A 21,205-nucleotide genomic window follows, 5' to 3' on the forward strand; every position below is an offset into this window, starting at 1 on the left:
CTTCTTCGACGATAAAATGGTTTGCTCGTACGAAGGCAGAGGAGTCTTGCGAAAGGAGGGAATATTTAAAAATAATGCATTAAAACCCTGAGCATGATTCCCTTTGGACATCAAAACAATCAAGATTTCCCGCGAATTTGCAAAATTGCGTCAAATATAAGAAGCGTTTTCATTGGTCTGTAAAGGTTTCCTTTAAGCTTTGAACCAATCAAATTTCGCGTTCTATGGAATTTTCGAACGCAGCATGGAAGGTTCAGGACAGCGGTGTCCAGGCCTCGCTTTGACGGAGGGTGTGTGGAAATAGGAAAGGCTGCTGGGCCACATTTGCATGCATGAACATTTGCATACACATATTTTTCCCGGTTTGGGAGCTTTATTTGGCAGAGGGAAACATGTAGCTTCCTTCGCCAGTTTTTCTTGAAATGCCATGGGATCACACGCCAGCATATGTACGTCGATTCGATAGGGTACCATGTACAAATTCAATTCGCAGTCGAAGGGTTTAGGAGAGACGTTTGAGGTCGTTCTCTCAGGCGGTTCACCTTGGGGTTTTACATTGCAAGGAGGCAGCGAATTCAGGACAAAGCTTTCCGTCTTAAAGGTCAGTAATCCAACTAACACGTCCTTCTCATGTGTGCGTGGTTGTTGAAGTAACGACAGAAGTACAGTAGGAAATGATATTAACTGTAATATCCATCATGGACGTGCCTCGAGCGTTTCTTTGTTTACTGTGTGTTTTTGTAGATCAGAATTATGGGTAGATTGATTAGGTTTATTTCCATAACCGACGTATAACTTCAACGATAGACACATCACAAATAGTACATCCCTACCACAGCTCTGATTGAAAGATAATCATTTATGTTTTTCAGTATAATGTTACCTTCCTGGTTGCGACGAAATCCAACCCGAGTTCTCTTTTCAGCACTGCATGATATAGCGGTCGTTACAGCTTCCGTAGCTTGACGCGATGGCTGCGTTTTTAAGATGCTTCACACCTAATTACGTCCTCAAATGAGTAGTCTGTATTGAAGATGCCTCTTCTTAAACGCTCAAAGTTTTAAGATAAAGTATTCCAAGCGAATATTCGAGAAATCGCAACGACATGCGTTACAAGTGCACTCATGAAATGTATGAATTGCTGACTATATGCCCACCACCAGCAATATGATTGACGTTCGAAGCTAACTTTCTTATCACTGGCCCTCTGGCGATTGTAAATTCATGGGATGTTAGGTTCTTGACAGAGTGCAGAGTTTAAATATTGTGTTACGTCGAAGTTGTGCTAAAATCTCTCGCATTCCAGAGTAACGTTGCTGAACGACGGACCGGGTTTTAAGTCTATTACACGTCAATATTTTGGGGATTAGCTTCGCCGAACGAGGTTCGTGAAATTTACAATGTAGAATTCTGTGTGTTCTCGAATTTTGACAAGGTTATCTTTCGCTCCTAATTTACGAAGTGTGTTCGGCGGCCAGAGAATGTTTGTAAAGTTAAAACAGAAATTACAGGTCACAGTGATTCGCGATCGCTTTTTTAAAAGCTTACAAAATGTGAAGACGTTGTATGGCCGTTTGACATGTTGCAATACGAAATATATAGATATGGTTGAGTGATCTCAAAACTACAAGACGTTTTCCTGCCATGATCCGATCCATCAAAACCTACAGGAAGAAAGAATATTTCCTTTCAACGTGGTCGTGTTTCGCTGTGGGAAGAATGCCCGGCATCCTTCTTGTTATTGTTGTTAATCTTCGTTTTCCCCCGGCCCAGTTTATGTGATTGTGTCTAACTTATTTGTTTATATGTCTGAGGAACTCTTAAAGATACACGTCGAATTTTCCTTTCTAAATAGATCTCTTTTTATCTAATCAAGACGTTTTCCCTTGGGCTTTCTTTCGGTAATCGATGTAATATTCTCCTTCGGGCAGATACGAGGCGTTGTTTGAACTTCACTTATCCTTGCTAGGAATGTATTGTGCTGTATGTATCTTGAACTTACAGTATAAAAACGAAAAATTACTTTGATATTGGGACCTCCTTTACGTATGATAATTTCCATGAAAAATATGCCTAGAAACTTCTTTTCCGGTAAAACAATAATTGCATAATTTTGTTATTATTCAGATATTATTTTGCAACAAAGTAAACTTAATTCCAGGTACAATTTATAACTGAGATTATCACTTCTACTTTCGATCCAGGTTAGTTCTGTTGTTAGAGTTCTAAGCTGGTAATATAATTAGCAACAAGCATTTGTCTGATAAACTAATAATCTAATTTAAAATGCATGATAATTAATAAAACTATAATTTTTTGTAACTCATTATTTTTCGCTGAAAGAAGCATCTAGTCTAGAACGTAGAGGTTTCATAATGAAATATGTAGATTTCTTAACAAAGTTGTTGACATTGCCTTTAATTGTACTATCTCATGTTTATTTTCCACTTCTCAATCTGTTTTTGTAACAAAATCATGGTTATATCTGACTGCTAAATGAAACTGATGACAACATTGTAACCAAATTGTTTCATCAGGTTCTTTATAACATGGTAGTTGTTTCTCTAAGCATTTATTTTTAGACTTCATCTCACGGGTTAAAATTGCAGAAAATATTTAAAACATTTTTGAAAACCTTCATATATGAGGAACATTTTCTTATTCATTCATAAAATCCAGTCTTCAAGGCTATTCGGTAAACAAGACTAGGCCAACTTTTATAAAGTTTTTATAGAAACTAAAGTGAGTAGAAGAATTGCTACTCCCCCAGGATGGGACGCTAGTTCATTCCCATTCAAACAACTCAAAGCATTTTTATCAGGTTGTCTTGACAGTTTTGTGCTCTCATTTAAAAATATATCCCCAACAGCAATTTCTTACCTTGCACAGGTAATCAAGCAAAATAAAACTCAAGGTTTTGTGATTGTTCTCTATTCTTTCTCTCTGTGTGTGGACCACCAGAATTTCAAGTGTCTGCAAACCGGATATTTTGTTCTGCATGCAAAGACAGTCTTTTCTGATAGCTCAGGGCTACTGGATTTTTTTCTGATGCTAGCCCTTTGATTTTATCCATCATTCATCATCATTGGGCAAGTAATCAGACTTTTTAGTTGACTGTAAAAGTAAGGCCAGTGAGAAAGTCATTCAGGCCAGCACTCCAACTGGAAAATGTTTTTTTTTTTTTTTTGCGCACCCGCCTGTTCTGGGAGTATGATTTTACTCAGAACATTGTACTGTTGGGCAAAGATCTACACAAACAAAAAATAATCGAAAAAAGGCATGAAAAAGTGTTGAAATTCTCCATAATAAAATATGCACGTGGCCTGGCCTAGGTCTCAAACAGAATTTTAATCCAGCCCAATCAAACTCACACAAATATGTTGTTCAATTGGGTTTGAGAACCGAACATTTGATTGCCTAGGCCAGGATGTGGGGACTTTAATTATAACCAGGGTAGAAGATTTCCGTGCCAATGGCCTTAAGCCATTTGAGTTTTCAATCAACAGAATGTGGATAATTCCATCAATACTTCATCACAAGATTTGTTTGTCTGTAATGATGACCATACTTAGGACACCTTATGACTCTTCACATGAAGTGATTAATTCAAAGTTGAGTCTGAACAGTACAAACAAGTCTTTTGAATTCATGGCTTGCTTGATATTAAATGTCACATAAAATAGTCACTCCTAACTTTAGAGGCCTTAGTAGTATCCCCAGGAGAATTAAAAGGCAATTTCTTAACTTAGACAGGTAATTGAGTGAAATAAAACTCTTAGACTCTCTTAAAAGTCTTAAAATTCTCCATAATATAATATGCACGTGGCTTGGCCTAGGTCTCTGGCAGAATTTTTATCGAGCTTAATCAAACTCACACAAAGTTGTTGTTTTTAAATTGCATTTTCCCAACAATACAACACAAAGAAAACTTAGAGGAATGAATATCAAAGAACTGCGTATGTGTTTATGCTTCGTTGCAGATGCGTATCTGCATATGCGTGTGTGCGTATGTGCGTATAAGGTACGGTACTGTAGGTTTGATAACCGAACATTTGTTTGCCATGGCTGGGATGTGGGGACCTTAATTACAATACTTGGAGAGACAGTGAGATTTGTATCTGTTGCATAATTCTCCTGGGAACAGCTTTCTTTGATAATTGATGTTAATAATTGTTTTCTTAAAAAAAATGAGGATCTGCTAAAATAACCACTGACATTCATTGAAATATTTTCACTGATATTTTAGGTCACACCTGGTGGTAAAGCAGATCTATCTCAAGCCGTTGCCGTGGGAGATGAGATTGTTGCTATTAATGGTATTGAATGTCAATCGCGAGCAGAGGCAATTGAATTAGTGAGGTGTTCACGGCAGAAGCTAAAGATCGCTTTAAGAAGGTAAGGCATGTGCATCTGTGGCTAATGCAAACAATATTTTTATGACTTTGTTTGTTTGTGATGATGACCATACTTAGGACACCTTATGACTCTTCACATTGAGTGATTAGTTCAAAGTTGAGTCTGAACAGTACAAACAAGTCTTTTTTTTGTACATATCAAAAGATGTTACTTACTTACATAATCCTCTTCATTCCTAAGTGGAACATATTGTAGTTCCTTAACTAGTGTGCACCACCTAACCCTATTTTGTGCAGTGCCCTTTGCCTCATTCCACGTAAGGTGTTTCCCCTCCAATTCTGCCATTCTTGTGCGTCTCCAGGTTTGTTGGGGTCTCCCTCTCTTTCGCTTCCCCTGTGGGTTCCACTCTAGTGCCCGTTTGACTACATGTCCATCTGGTCTCCTAAGCGTGTGGCTGATCCAACTCCAAGCTCTTTGTCTTATCTCTTTCCAAAAGATGTTAGGATCAAACATTAAATTAAATTTTATTTTGCTGAAATGAAGCTGCAACCAAATGCCCTGTGTACTTTTTTAATTTGCAGTAAATTTGCAATCGACAAAAGGCAGACTTTTAAGACTTATAAACTTACTACTGTAGATAATTCACCAGAAACACATTTTAATTTTATTGCTAACAGTGTATGTACTTCTTCTTATCGATTACAGAGAAGGCGGTGCCATTCCTGAACCTGTCAACCAATCCAATGGTACTGTCATCAAGAAAAAGAACGAGGTTCCAAATCTTTACAAGACAGCCTCTGAACTCCTGTCTTCATCAGATTTCTATTCCACCTTCAATGTAGATAAACAGAAATTTGCTGAGATAACCCAAAATAAGAAACCCTCAAATATTTACGATTCCACCGACAATCTGAGTGCCTCCCATGAAAATTTGTTAGAGAGCTATCGCCAAGCTGAAAAACCAAACATGTCTAATTCATCCATCGTGGAGGAAACCAATGATAGGCTGTCAAGATCATCAACAGAGATAGCCAATGGGAGAACAAGTCCTGCAGAAACAGATGGGCTAAGGTAGGACTTCTATGTTGGCACAAGAATATAAAGCAGGCGGCACACTAGCCGATTTTTTTTGTTGGCCTTCAATAGATTATTTTATCACTTGTTGGCTAGTGTAGGGCGAATTCAGACAAGTCTATGACAAGATCAGGCCTCGTCAAGCAATATCTGGTTCAAGATCTCGGAAAGTCTTGGCGGGCCTTGTCGGCTAGTGTAAAGTGGACCAAGACAATTGGTCAGGGCTCGGCTGCAGCACAACCAATTAAGAAGTGTTGTTGCAGTCACATGAGCAAGTATCATTTTGATAACGGTTAGTCGTGACAAAAAATTGTCTAACTGTGTAGCAAGCTGATGGCCTGACAAATTTTGACCCGATTTACCCCGATAAAAAAATCTCCTGTTCTACAACGAAAAATTGGTTACTGTGCGGCGGGCTTAATGAGGTTTGGATGGGCATAACTGTGGGAGCTTAGTACATGTATGTGTATATCTGAGGAGAAGGGACAACGGATTAAAATACTATTTGGATGTGAAAATGGGTAATTGCACCATTTACATAGTCAGTCCAAGGTTGGCCATTTGAGTTTTCGATCAACAGAGTGTGGATAACGTCAACAATATTTCAAGATTTGTTTGTTTGTGATGATGACCATACTTAGGACACCTTATGACTCTTGACATGGAGTGATTATTTCAAAGTTGAGTCTGAACAGTACAAACAAGTTTTGGATTCATTGTTTACTTGATATTAATTGCTCCCTGAGAATAGTGGTCATTTCTAACGTTAGAGTCCTAAACAATTGGTCCTCAAATGTGATTCATGAGGCCAAAACTATACTGGGGAGGGGGAATCGCTATGTACAAAAGAAATCAAAATCTATTGACTGTAATTCTCTGAGTTGTTGCATACATTCAACTTGCAAAGAAATAAAAGTAACTACACATACCTAATTTGCGTAAGCAATAATTATTAACGGTTTCATTGTTAACAATTATGATTATTGATATTAACTAAACTTTTAATAAAAGAGTAATATCTAAATTCATATATTTTTGGACATCTCAGGCGTTGTTGTGATTCAAATCAAAGGTTTGAATTTTTTGGTGTGATTTCTTACCTAATCCCAAACTAATTTTCATCAATAAACAGAGCATTAATTTTACTAATTTCAACTAAAAGCATAACAATAATTATTAACGGTTTCATTGTTAACAATTATAATTATTGATATTAACTAAACTTTTAATAAAAGAGTAATATCTAAATTCATATATTTTCCACATCTCAGGCATTGTTGTGATTCAAATCAAAGGTTTCATGTTTTTTGGTGTGATTTCTTTTTTAATCCCAAACTAATTTTCATCAATAAACAAAGCATTAATTTTACTAATTTCAACTAAAAGCATAACAACACAGGTAAATCTGTAACTTATTACAGTAACAAACACCATCTCTAAAATTTTGTGAAAATGACAGCTGCTAAAGCCTTTTGTGATTACTAAACTGTAAAATTAACACCATTTCCTCCCAGACGAATCAACTCACTGAATAATGTAACAGCTAAAAGATTCCACAGTAGCACAGGCATTCTTGGAGCAGCGCAATTCAACAGGCCAGGAGAAATATATGGCAGGACCTGGAGTTTAAGGCGGTAATTCTAACATTGAAATTATGTGCTCTAAAAATAGTTAAATAAATTCTCTTAAACTTAATGTTAAGAAAGTTAAAGACCTTTGAATGGCTTTCAACTTCAGTTTATCTTATTGTAACTAAAATAATAATAATTTAATATAATAATATTATTTATTATGGTTTAGACTTACATGTACATAATTATATTTAATGAAGTTTATATTCCATCAATTACTTTTTCGAATGCCATGTGACAGCCAAAACTGGGTAATATTGAATGACATTCCCAAGTAATATTCCCTAGGTTTCAAAATAATAATTTTTACTTATTAAATTGAATGGAACTGAACATTTTGACAAACCAGCATTAAACACCTTGGAAAAAAGGTTTCCCAAAATGAGCAGCCTTGTGTAAAAATAAACACACAGTAGCCTCCCCTTAGCTTCAAAAATTTGCACTTATATTTGTCCTTGGATGTTATATGTTCCTCAGATCTATCACAGTTTTCTACGAGCTTCAAACTCAGAAAACTGTTGGTTTCTCAGAATAGAAAACATCTGTAGACAAACATGCATTGTTATGTCAAATGGAGGTTATTGCTTACATGTGTAATGGACTATTACAGTACTGTACTTGTGTCTGTTCTCTGACAAGGGTCATTTAGTGTTTGTGTCTGTTGAATTTGATAAGGGGCTTGCTTACTGTCTTATATGGGACTTTTGTCTGTTTTTTTGTTAAGGGACATTCATCTGTTCTGTGGAAGAGTGATTTTCATTTGACCTTACAAACTGTTTTCCTGAGTATTCACAATTCATTCATCAGTAATAAGAAGGATTAAAACAAACTTTGTGCATTTTCATGCTAAAAATATCCCTAATAAATATGGAGAGGGCCTTGTTCGAATGACCTATCAGAATGATGCAAAGGGAATAACATCATGTAGAGAAAAGCTACTCTCAATTCCATACACTTTGCTTTGCAACCAAAAGCCATGTGGCACATGCTTCCCTCCTTGCTAAACCAATTAAATTGCTTTCTTTTAGTTTGTTGGTTGTTTGGTTTGTGTTCATGATTAATCATTTTAAAGCCGTATGAAAACCGCTCTAAGGGAACTGATTTTATTCTCCACCAAGAGACATACTCCTTATTTCTGATAATAACTCAGTTTGTTCTCTTGTCAGTGGTGTGAGCCTTCCTGAGGGTCACTGGCCAGTCATGCATCAGCGCATGCATACCAGCCCTGGTCGCATACAGAAGGTGATGGTCAAGAGCACCAACATTGCTGTGTCTCCTACAGGCAGAGAAGCCGAGAAGTGAGGAAATTCTATTTTTTTCATTCTTACTTTACTAATCTATGGTAGTTACTAATTTCTTAGTTTCCCAGGCTGTGGCGGCAATGAATCTATGATAACATATGTACAGTAGAATCCTGGTAACTCAAACTCTGATAACTTGAACACCCTGCTAACTCAAACAAACTTCCATTTCCCTTGATTTTGACCTCATTTTTCAGTAATTTTCGGTTAACTTGAACCCCTCTAACTCGAACAAAATTTTGTTTCCCTTAATCAAAATCTGGGTCAAATTTACCCTGATAACTCGAATTCCTTTCTCTTGCAACTCGCAACGGTTGCCCATTGATTACGACAACGAACAGATCATGTATCATAAGAATGTATGATCGTGTTAGAGTTTCTGACGAGATGAGTTCAATTTGCACAGTTCTGTTTACTGAGGTGCTGACAAATTTGTCAATTATTAAGTTGGCAAATTAGATAACTCGAAACCCCCCTAACTCAAACAGTTTTTTTGTTTCCCTTCAGAGTTCGAGTTACCGGGGTTCTAGTGTAGTTGTACCCATGTGTGGCTCACTCTCATTTGCCAGTATTCCAGTGAAATCTCACTTAAAACTAGTTACAGTCAAAATAAACAGCGCGTGCCGCCTAATATTCCGGAATAGTTTTGACTAACAGCGAACGGATTGCATTATTTGTTGCAAACATTCAAATTCAATTTGAATATTGTAAATCATCCAACCGTAAACATGTGAATCCGTGAACCTGTCAAAATTAACCAATCAAATTGGTTTATTTTTGACAGGTTCACGTGTGCACTTGTTTACGGTTGGATGATTTACAATATTCAAATTGAATTTGAATGTTTGAAACAAATAATGCAATCCGTTCGCCGTAAATCAAAACTATTCCAGAATATTAGGCGGCACGTGCTGTTTATTTTGACTGTAATAATCGACTAAGGTGCCCATAGCAAGGTTCATAAAAAGTTTCCCTCGTTTTTCTCCACTCATAACTACCATAAAATATTACATACTGGTACTATTGATTATAGAGAAACAAATCTAACCTGCAATCTATAAGAATCTAGACAATCTAGTATTTAGTACCAGTAATTTAGAATTTCTTAACAGCCCTTAAGCCCCAGTCCCAACAAAATAATTCTCCCTACTCACTGTTACATTTTTCTCATGTAAGTTTTGAAAATTCTGTTGATAATCAAGACAAAATCTGCTAGTGGATGATTTTCTGTAGTGGATAGTCCCTTCACCTGTGTACATTCAGGGCTCGAAAAAAACTTTAATTCCAATTTGCCTCCAATTCTCAAACTTTGCTTGCCCGGGCACTTTCCCCACTTGCCCAGACTCTCAAACTTATTAATAATTCATGAAATTAAGTTAATTGATGTTTTGACAGGAGTGAGCATGAAAAGTCACTTGCCCGGCAGGAAAATCTACTTGTCCTGGATGACCGGACGGGGGTTTTGTTGAGCCCTGACATTGAACTTACTGCTTATGCATTTTCTTTTGTTTCTCCTAATGCAATGAAGCCAACAGACAGCGAGAAGCGGTGCAAATCAGAAGAATTCAGAAGATTGGGTTGGTCGGTGGCTAATGGATGCACCGCAACAGGTTCCACAGCAAACTGGCTCAGTGAATGCAAGCTCTGGGAGTTTAAATTACAAAGACATCCCGGACAGAAGGATCAGTCTACAGGAAAGACCAGATGCAAACAAGAGGTAGGGAGAGTGGGGGTTACGTCTACAATGCGGGTCACAAGTGTTGGAACACGGTTCTAGGAAATAGTCCATTTTACAGTTGCCTTCCAATAAACCTGGCCTTTGAATGGTAGCGAGGCTGGAGGTGACCTTGCATTGATACAAACCTCTTTGCTTTATCATGTAAATTCAAACTAGTTAGCATCAGAACAACATGATTTACACAACAAAAGCAGTGATGTCTGTATCAAAACCAGGTCACCTCCAGCCTCACTTCCATTCAAAGGCCAGGTCACTGAGCAGACAACTGTAAAATGGTCTATATTGACTCCCAAGCAATGTTGAGAAATGACCATCTCACTCACCAAGATTAGGATGTACATTTTTGTCAACATTGCTTCGGTGTTAAAAGATGAACAAGAAGCATTGGAAACCGTCCTTTTACAAGGATAGTAGAAAATAAATGTTTTGTATTATTAAAAGATGAACTGCACTGTGAGTGGTTATTCAGGAGAGGGTGGCTATTTTGCGTGGTGGTAAAAACAAGCAATGCCTTGCTCCGAATGTGTGGCTTCATAGTTCTGTTAGTAGAGCATCGCACTGGTATGACGGAGGTCACACGTTCGAATTCCGTTGAAGCCCTGAAGTTTTGTTAAGCTTCTTTCCCCACTTGCTTAAGTGAGGAGTGTGCCACTGCTTGAACGTCTCTATTGGGGGCAATGGTCTTTCTTCAGGGGCTTGTTGATTTGAAGCATTTAATTTTAGTGTAATTTTTCTGGATTGTGGTTACATCCAAATCGTGCATTTAACAGTATACAGTGTACACATCAATATTTCTTAGAAGCACAAACGTGAAGCTTCTAGCGTTCACGTAACGGAAGGCATAACCTTTCACCCAATTGTTCAAGGATTGAGTTCTCAAAACGCTTGTTAGCATGCGTTGCAGGCGTCTGTGTAGTTTTAAGCGCGTTTTTAAAGAGAGCGCGATCGCGAGAAGGCCGCACGAGGAAAAATCGATTTTTTCCTCGCGTGGCCCCCTCGCGCCTTTCGCGTTTCCCATACGCGCGCTCGAAACTACGGCGCTTGCTACGCAGGCTAAACGCTTGTATGATAATGGAGGGAATCCCAGCGTTTTTTTAAACCTGAGACCTAACGCTAACACTAAACTGTGGTACTTTTCATCATGATGGGATTGTGTTTGATTTATGTGGCAGTTTTCTTGCATTTTACAGAAAGAAAGCACCATAGTCATGGCTGCCGTGCCTCCGAGACGTTCAGAAAACATAGTTTTTAACAGATTGATGTGCTTTTGTCTACTTTCAGCCAATCTCTTCCGCGAAGCAAGAGTTTCGGTGGGCCGACTTCTTACGGTGTGACAGTCACAGCAACGGCGGTCAAACGAAATGAATCCAGTAACACAATGAATCACCAAAGGGCCCCCCACCGTTACAGCTCCTCAAGTCTGATGCAGGAAAAGCAAGTGCGTGATGCACGACCCGACGACACGTCTCTGCGCCAATCAGAAAAGCCTTGGAACTCGCTCGTGTACGCAACACCTGGCGATACCGTGGAACTGCGCCTTCCACGGGACATGATGGGACCAAAAATGACTACAAGCGAGAGCACTTCGAGCCTCGATTCGGTGGGGACAATGGATTCCTCTGTGGGTGGTGCACGCAGGCAAGGTCCAGCTCCTCCTCCCAGGCGCAGCGTGTCTAAGCTGCTCAGCTCGTTCAGGACTCGCGATCGACGGCGCCCCCCGGAAGAAATGCAGATTCCAGCGAGATTTGGTGCAGTTGCAAGAATACCCGAAATTGCCGCTGATCAGCCAAAGCATAGCGTGTCTAGGTCGTGGCCCACGGATCATGTAGTGGAGAGCAAGCCAGCCGGAAGTGAGGTCACAAGGCAGTCTTGGCATGCTGAGCCCGCAGTCATGGCTGATTACAACAGAAGAGAGGCGAATTCCTCGGTGTCCTCAACGTCCAGTGATGTGACGCCTGAAAGAAAGCTTTCAAAGTCGTCCAGCCTGAGATATAGTTCTTCAGTCGTGATCAGAAACATGCGTTCCTCTTCGTCTTCGTCTGTGGAAGAGAAAACTTCCGGTCCCACAGTATACCGGTCAGGACAAGCTGCACCGGAAGCCGAACAGATGTACCGCCACACTCGGTCAAGAACACTTCCGGCGGGGAAAAAGCTAAGCGACGTGAGCCCACCATTGAAATCACTTGGTGATGTTGGAAGATGGCCGCCACAAAACGAGCACGAAATGGAAAAGAGTCGGATTGAAGACACGCAGATTTTACAAAGACTCATGAAGGACAATGTCACCAATGTGGAAACATCACCCAGTGTCAAATCCAGGATCGCCAACTTTGAAGGAGGAAGGAAGCAAGGAAGTGTCGGGGCACCTTCCCAAGAGAGACCCCACTTCCTACAACAACGTTCTTTCAGTCAAGGAAGAATCGACGTTCCACAACAACCATTGAAAGAGTCACCCGTAAGCCAGTAAGTATTGATTTCAATTGTTTGGGTGCGCTGCATAAACCAACAGGCTGAAATCTGTTGCGTTCACAGGCTATCCATGATAGTGTGTTACGCTAAAAGAACGTCTGCGTTTTTCAACTTCCTTTTCCTATAAATTTATTTTAGTTTTGCAAGTTTGCCAGTACACCAGGGCACGCTTTTGTTGACAACTTTATCGATTCTTTCCCACTGTCAGCCCGACGATAGAGCGATTTTTGATTGGGTGTCGTAGAACTAAAACCACAGCTATCGATCTGGCCAATCACAAAAAACACGGACAATCCAGTGATCCAATAATCAAAACTCGAAGCAAATACCGTAATGATTCGATTTAGCGCCCGGAGCGCTTATTTACTTTTTTGCACCTGAACTGTACGGTGAACGGTCAGGAGTTTATCTAGTTGACGTCAATGACTTCAGTAGGTGCAGTTATCTACAATCGGGGCACTTATTAGAATAGGGGTGCTTATAAGAATGGGGGCGCTAATTGGAATAGAGACGCTTATTTACAAAAACACATTCGAAGGGGGGCGCTTATTTGGAAGGGGGCGCTTATTGGAAGGAGAGCGCTAAATCGAATCATTACGGTACATGTAACCGTCACGCAGCGTGAGAAAACGTGTGTGAGCGAGTCACGATTGTTTTTGGTTTTACTTTTGACTGATTGATAAAGTGGCGCATGTTTGTTAAAACCAATCCAGCCTGCGTAGCAGCCTAAAACCAATCAGAGTAAAAGCATTTATATAGCGCATTTCCATATGCACAATGCGCTTTACAACACTTTGCTTGCGACTTAGACCAGACCGCATAAAGCAATTTACAAGAAATGAGGAAATTTTTGCAGATGCTCCCAATGTAGTATCAAAACAATGTCAGACCCCAACACCGGGGACTTCATGCCTTACTCTTTGCGACAAGTGTGTGGTTTCTAGCGTGGGTTGGCGTAGTCATGCAAAACCAAAGCAAACGCAAATTTCTTTCGACACTCAAGTGGAAACCGCTCTACTTTGCGTGGTTGCGGTATTTGTAATGATGTCAACAGCAATACTGTATTCCAAAATTGTCCAAAAAAAAATGAGTGAACGTCCAGGACTTGATTTTTTCACATATAAAAATTTCCATTTACAAACTCGTACTACAAATTTGTGATACCGCTGCAAGTGGAGAAGGTAATGCAAATCACCCAGACAAACCCGTCTTAAGGATTGCACACAGCTATTAGGCGTTGTGATATTTTTTCCCTCTTTGGAAGGACTGTTATACATTCTGGAGTCTAATCGAAACAGTGGGAGAGAAATCAAAACGAGTTTCATGCTAATTTAATTCTAATACAATACTGCACCTTGGCCGAACTGTGTTGCTTTTTCCCATGGCTAAAAACGTTCTAAATATCTCGATCTATATTTGTTTTCACATACCTTGTTATTGAACGCGTATTGTGTCTCCAATTTACAGTCCAATATTAAAAATAACGCGGTTTTCCCAGCTAGTGGCAAATCAAGTTAGTTCGCTTGTTCTTGAAGGTCGTTTGAATTTCAATTCACATTGTTGATAACTCTATGCTTAACGACAAATGTTCTATTCGTTAATTTTATTTTTTATCCTATGTAAATTACTCAAAGGCATTTCAAAATACCAACGGAAGCGGTGTATATCAGCCCGTTTCCTTTTAGTTGATGACATTTTTTGCGGATATCAATTTAACCCAAATTCCGGATATTTGATAATATAATGCGGCAAAATGCCTCCGTGGAGAGACAGACATTTTAACCGTGGGAGAAACTCCGTAGAGTTTTGGACACTCGGAGTTCCTGTGTGAACATAAAAATTACCCTTATTAATGGTCGTCATGGATTTCTCTTTGTTTTTCTTAAGTTTTGTTTTATCTGCATTGATAATATGCGCAGAAAATGGATAATTATTTCTTCTCTGCGAACGTACAACAAATATGGGGCAAATTCAGCCTATTTTCTGCTGTAGCAAAACTGTTCCTTTATCACTTTAAATAGTAACAAGGCCAGTCACGCAAATGAGTTAGGAAAAGTCTTGACTGAAAAAAGAATTTTCCGTGAAAAGCAACAACAAAAACCAAACGTTTTATCCATCCTGTTATTTATAATTCTTCGATAATTTTAATTGTCAACGTTGCGACTAAAATTGTGATACTGTAAGTTCGTTGTTACTAATTCGAAGCGAAGATGGCATCACGGTATTAACATTGATTGTTGCCGAATGGCCTATAAACAGTATAAAGATAACTTCCGTATGTGGTGTTAAACTCCCCAAAAATAGCCTCTGAGTGTTTATTTCCTAGAAACTGTCGTTGTCGCCAAGAAAACACACGCAATATTGGAGTTTTCGAGTTTGTTTTTCCTTCTTTGAGAATAACTCGCAAGGTCAATGTTGATCACTTGATAAGCGAGATAGAAAAGGCGCTCAGCGCTCCCTGCCGTAACATGCAACCGTCAAGTTGCGATTGCGGCAGGTGATAGGTAACTTTACTCTATATAAACATTCGTAGCGGTTGAAAAACATTTCACTAATTGGTGTTTTGTTGATATGGTGCAAGCTTATATAACATTGGTGAGTAAGGTCATGTTTGGCCCTTCGTATGCCTCTAGCGAGACCCAGATTTCGTCTATGTTTTTCTGTCAGTTCAAAGCTTTACTTGATTCATCTCCCTTTCGAGTGTAGTGGACTCATCTAATGTAACGTGACTTTCTAAGTCTGAGCTGTCATTTTAGTTGATTTATAGCCACTGTCTACGATCATGCTGAGAACCCTGCATGCAGTATTTGTTTACAGCATGACGTGTTTGTAATTTGATGTAAATACACACAGAATCGTGCGCATCCTTTTGCCTATTTGCTGCCACCTTCTGCTACAGATCTCAGAGTTTAAATCCTGAAGCTTTAAACTGGGCGCTAATGCAGCCTTTTCTCTCTCTGTAGATCGTCGTCAATGGATTCGCTTCTAGATACACGTTCACCTACAAGATCTAGCGCGTCATCGGCGTCAACAGAGCAGCAAAGGTCACCGCTCCAAAGTGATACGCGACCAACGAGACAGTGGGAAACGATCGACAGTACGGAGCGTAGACGATCCGACGAAATTTGCAAGAGACCGTCGCCGAGTACTTTCAGCGTTAAAAACGACCCTGGTACGAGAGAGGCAAGGCGTGATATTGAACCGTCTTCACCCGTACGTCTAGAAAGACAACAAGCTTTAGAAGAAGAACCTTATCGGAAATTCGAGCCCTCTGTTCGCATGGAAAACAAGGTTAACTCATCCATGGAAAGAACTGCAGCGGTGAATGAGAAACCTTTATTGATCTCAAAAATTCTTGAATCTGACTTGAATAGAAAACCGGCTGAAGCTGAGCCAGCACCACCTCCAAATAACGACGACAATGAAGTGTTTTGGGATGCGGATGATTCGTTCCCGCCCCTACCCCCCTTGCATCTTCTCGACCCTCTTGAAACATCGCAAGACAGCCTGCCTTTGCCCTCCCCTCCTCGGGAGGTCCTTGTCGAATTTCCGTCTTCCTATAACCACTACGACTCGAGACAGAATAATGCTGTCCAAAAGGACACGTTTCAGCAAAACGGTGAGGACAGTAGCGATGTTATAAAGCCCGAAGAGACTGCTGTAGTTGAGTCCAGCGTGGAAATTAACGAAGAGCGCAAAGTTGAGTTAAATGGACCAGGGAAGGTAGACACGAGTGGTGTTTCCGACCAACCGTTTGAAACATCTTCGAGTACGGATCTGTCATCAAAAGAGACCTCCCCCGCGGAGAGCAAGACAAGAAGTTCCCAGAGGGCCCCTCCGCCTGCTCCGCTTTTAATAACGTCCACCCCTACCAAAGACGAATCCAATGAGAAGGGCTCTTATTTAGATGTATCTACCAGCCCCTACAGTGCCGGTTCCAACACGTCCACTCCGTCGAGCAGTCGTCCAAATAGCATGTTGAGTCCAAAACTGGAACAGTTGGATAAAGAAAAGGTGAGATTGTATGCATAACTTTTAACCTGTTAACAATTTATCAAGTTAAGAAAACAGAATTAGTTGTGGGTGGTTTGGATTTTGTATAGAGACTTATTTTTTTTTTTTTTTTGTTAAAGGAAAGGGTGCTGTAGGCGTGCGGCACGGGCTTTTGGTATATTCCAGGGACTGTGTACATTCTCGGGATTAATCATTGTCTTGAAGATCTGATTGAGCCAACAAGAAATTACACAATCGGTGGCGGATTCTAGGGGAGGGGCCGCCCAGAGGCCCATTCTTCATACCCTCTTGTTAGGCCAAACTGAGGACGGCGTAGGATCCGAGTCTGGTTGATTGGAGCCCCCCAGTTACCTAAAGTCTGGATCCGCTACTGACGATTTCTTAGTTTCATTACATTTAAACAAGTCCTCATCCTCGTTGTATACCTAGACCTAGTGGTTAACGAGGCCAAAGACGGATATTTCGTGTAATTTGAGATCTATCAAACACAGAGGAAAGAGAAGATTTTGCACTCACTCCTTTTGAGGAATCACGATAATCTCGACCCAGCAGCGAAGTATTCCTTTGACGGAACGTGGAGGTTGTTTGAAATATGTGTCTTCATGAGACACCTGTCCCTCGTGTGCAAAGAAGTTCATGTCCGATAGCGCGGGGCTATTGGATTTTAGTGGGGACTAGTGAATTTTATTCTTCACTTGCTCGAGGGGCAAGCGCATGCTTTGCAGGGATATTTTTGAGGAAATTAATTACGCTTCAGAAGGATGTTGTATTCGGGCTAGTTAAATATAATTTTTATCGGGCTAGTACAGTTTCTGCCCAATCGGGGATACATTAGCTGTGTTGTGACTAATGCTTTGTTTATCTTGCTTTCTCTTTTATTTAATAATGGTTTTTCTTTTTCATGTTTAGGCTGACCTGGTGGATAGCATGAAACAAAAGATAATTGACCTAAGATCGCAGATGGATGAAATTAAGGACGAGATAGATGGCAACGAGGAGCTTGGTCGGAAAGTCACGAAGGTTGTCGAACGAAAGGCGAGCCCGGCCGAGTTCTCGAAATATCAGCTTTTTACCGGCGAACTGAACAAGATTATCGGACTGTTGTTGATACTCACGCAGAGAATGCACAGATACGAGATGATGCTGAATGATTTAGACATGTCTGAAGAAGCCGACAGACAACAAAGGGTAAGGACATTTTTACTTTGCAAGTTTTCTCAACGTAACTAGTGCATTGTCTCCTTTATTTATTTTTAAGCTCAGGGATCTGTCTGTCTGTCCGCCTTCCTGTTCAGTGTTTGTTTGTAATCTTGATAGTCTTTTCTCGTCCACTCAAGCCGATATGGTGGAATGGATTTTGCCCAAAATAACTCCTGGCCTTTTTACTGTCTTTGAAAAAAAAAGCCAAATGTATTCCGTCACGTGCTTAATTTATTTTCCATACTACATTGGAGCACAAACAGTCCATACCTCGTAGAAGCTACTGTCTACAGAGGAAATAGCGGGCTTTTATTTATTAGTTCATGGAGGGGGGGAGGGGCAACGAGGTTTAGGGGGTATGGTTGGCAAGATTGTGGGGGGTTACGTTATTTTGGGAAGCTAAGTAGGGGGGTGCTTAAAAACAGGTTGCATTACTGGGGGGATGTGACATTATCGCCTACCAACGGGAGGGTGGGGGTAATATTTGGAAGCAATATTTGGAAGCCACTCGAAATGATTATTTTGCCATCCTCCCCTTCATGTACTAATAAATGAAAGCCTCTTTAATTTAAAATTTAGAGAGTGGATTATTCGTTCTCACTGCGATCATCACAGCTTTTGATCGTTTTCATTGCAGGATGTTTTGCTAGATAAAATCGAGAAAGTCACCAAGCAACACGAGGAGGCTTGTACAATCAAGGAAGTGAATGATAAGCGTGGAGAGGTAGTGTCCAAGATATTGGAAAATTGCTTAGAAGAAGAAGAATTTGCGGACTTTCAGTACTACATAGACATGAAAACTCAACTTGCCTTGATGCATGCGGAGATTCGAGATAAGGTAAAGATGGGAGAGGAAAGATTGAACACGTTACATTCCACGAAAATTGACTGGAGTATTCTTAGTCTGACCTAAGGACAACCGAAGTGTCACCGAAGATGGTCGGGAAAACGGACGATGTGGCCACGAGAGTTTCCCGATCTCACGACGCTTTTCTTTAAGGTTGTATGTAGAATCAATTTTGGTGTCACCTTCTGGTGTCGGTGTCACCAGCTGCTAAAGGTTTGACGTAGTTTCGATTTATTGGCGTGTTCAAAAACTTGTGAGTTTGAATTTTGTCGATCTCTGAAAAGACTAAATGATTCTAAATACGGTAAAACAAAAACAGTTGCTCTGAAGGTTAGAACAGGGGCGCAACGTTTTCTAAAAGACTGAGATTCGACTGAAAAACGATTTGTTTTGAACAGATGAGGGTGACCAGGAAAATCTCACAGCTTTGTTAAGCATCATTAGAGTGTTTGTATCGGCGAGCAATAGGATAGAGACTAAGTAGGCTTCAATTGGTCACATGGACTTCAGTGTTGTGCAAAACTTTGAGGATGAATTTTCTTAATTTTCTTAAATTATTTCCCCTCGATTTTGATGAAATGACTGAACTTAGGCGAACAATTTTGGCACGCTTGCAACTTTTCATTCACAAAGTAAACGCGATCAGAGTATTTTTATCTTAACGAAAGTTATCGAATCATGTACAGGAGATTCTTTCCCAAATATCAAGGTTATACTACTGTAATGTTTGAATTTGTTTTCAAGGATAAATTCGCAGCTTCCAGTTAATAATGCTGAGTTATGGCAATGAATGTTTTATTTATAACTCGAACGTTTGGGCGCCAGTTTTTTTAGGACCACAGAGCTCTCTGCTACAATATTTTGATGATCTGTTTCCAGCGAGGTCCGTTAACAAGTAAATGTAGTTTATCAATGTAGCGTTTGTTCTTGGAAAGTAAACTATAATATCATAGTTAGTTATATTGCTAAGACAAGAACCTACCTGTGAGATGGCAGATTTTGAGTGGAGTGCTAAACTATTATCAAAATTTGAGGAGTCGTTAACAAAAGAACTTCGAAAAGTAAGATTACAGTAGGACATTATACAGTGGAACCCCGATATAACGATCCTCAATATAACGATATTCCCGATATAACGATGAATTTTCTATATCCCAGCAAAAGTTACAGTAAAATGTATGGGATGGAACCCCGATATAACGATCTTCGATATAACGATATTCCCGATATAACGATGAGAATTTAGCGGACCGAACGTAAAATCCTTCCAATATAACGATATTATCAGTACACAGTCATATTTTATTTGCAAAACATCGAATTTAATGCAATAACATTACGGTAATCGAGTCATCTCTAACGTTTCTGAAAGTAGCTTTGTACGATGATATACGAAAACGATACCGTGTTCTAAGCCTTCTTATCAAAACTATTCGCTTTATCCTCCTCTAATATGCAGTAAAAAGTACTTGTTAGGTTTACCCCGATATAACGATATTTTCGGTTATTTTACGGCCATATCGTTACATCGGGAGTTTCGACATAACGATTCTTCGATATAACGATATTATTTTACTGTTCCCTTGGCATATCGTTATATCGGGGTTCCACTGTAGAACGCAGATGACAGGCGAAGGTTGAAAATAGATTAAAATCTCGAAATTTGGTTTCATTCGTAATGACAGAATAAATCTGATTTACCAATCTACAGTGTTTGTAAATATACGAGACTTCTCGAAGTAAAAAATATGAAGTTTTGTTGTGGTCCTCTTGAACTTTGTTTCGAATGCTGAAAACATATATTGTGTTTATAACTCCGTTGAAAACTTGCTTCTCTCAAGGTGAAAGGCCCAAGTAACTGGAAATTAAAAGATATTTTTGGGCTGCTATTTTATCTCCAATGATAACGTGAATACCTATAACTAGGCTGTAATAATATGTAAATGCTGTTAAATTATTTGTGCTTCTATGCCAGTACTGTTGGATTTAGGTGAAATGTACTTGAAAGGACGAATTTTCTACGTAAATTAGTTGGGCGTGGTTAATCTCATGGGATAATTTTTGAAATCCTAAAATAATGCACGTTTTGCCTCGCACTGAACCCTGTCAGGCCAATCAGTGATCAACAACTAAATTCTTGAAATATCAATACAAAGTCGACCATGCAGCTAGTGAGAATACATAGACTGATCTGCAAAGTGCAAAACGCCTTAATTTATATTCAAATTCTCCCAAGTGGCACAATAGGACTTGTAAGAAGATCACTGTGGAGAATATTAATGTTGATCATGAGGTATGAAGGGTTTATAAAGGAATTATTGTAATAGTGAATATTTCTCGACGAATGTGCGTGGGAAAGGGTGTCCTTGAATGGGATATTTTTTACAGATTTCTAATAGAGCAAACATGTTGGAAATGTGTAATTTTGTAGTTATATTTCGTAGTACATTTTGTCCCAGAGTCATTTAACGAGTTATGGTACATAAGCATATGTAAGCGTCATCTTTAGTTTGTCATGGTTTCAAAGAAAAGAAATTGAAATAAATTAGTAGCTTATTTAGCGTTTTTGTGTGTT

At 39.5% G+C, this 21,205-nt stretch overlaps 1 protein-coding gene across 3 annotated transcripts; it reads left to right on the top strand.

Moving 5' to 3' along the window:
- The first annotated feature begins 310 nt into the window (after nt 1–310).
- Nucleotides 311–21,191, top strand: LOC144655372 (uncharacterized). Of its 3 annotated transcripts, XR_013571079.1 has the most exons (11): nt 311–601; nt 4,247–4,395; nt 5,062–5,427; nt 6,945–7,064; nt 8,228–8,359; nt 9,891–10,079; nt 11,382–12,563; nt 15,533–16,583; nt 17,493–17,771; nt 18,421–19,717; nt 20,247–21,191. XR_013571079.1 is itself a non-coding variant. In XM_078515616.1 (10 exons), exons 1-10 carry the CDS (start codon nt 473–475, stop codon nt 18,694–18,696), a joined length of 3,873 nt encoding a protein of 1,290 aa, XP_078371742.1. In that variant the 5' UTR covers nt 311–472; the 3' UTR covers nt 18,697–21,191. The 3 variants fall into 3 exon arrangements, 2 of the variants coding, with proteins under 2 accessions (XP_078371742.1, XP_078371743.1); XM_078515616.1 differs by having other exon boundaries at nt 18,421–21,191; XM_078515617.1 differs by lacking the exon at nt 6,945–7,064 and having other exon boundaries at nt 18,421–21,191.
- Nucleotides 21,192–21,205: the final 14 nt, after the last annotated feature.

Source organism: Oculina patagonica, chromosome 5 (genome assembly GCF_052425735.1).
Source record: "Oculina patagonica isolate OP01 chromosome 5, crgOcupat, whole genome shotgun sequence".
Classification (NCBI taxonomy): Eukaryota; Metazoa; Cnidaria; class Anthozoa; order Scleractinia; family Oculinidae; genus Oculina; species Oculina patagonica.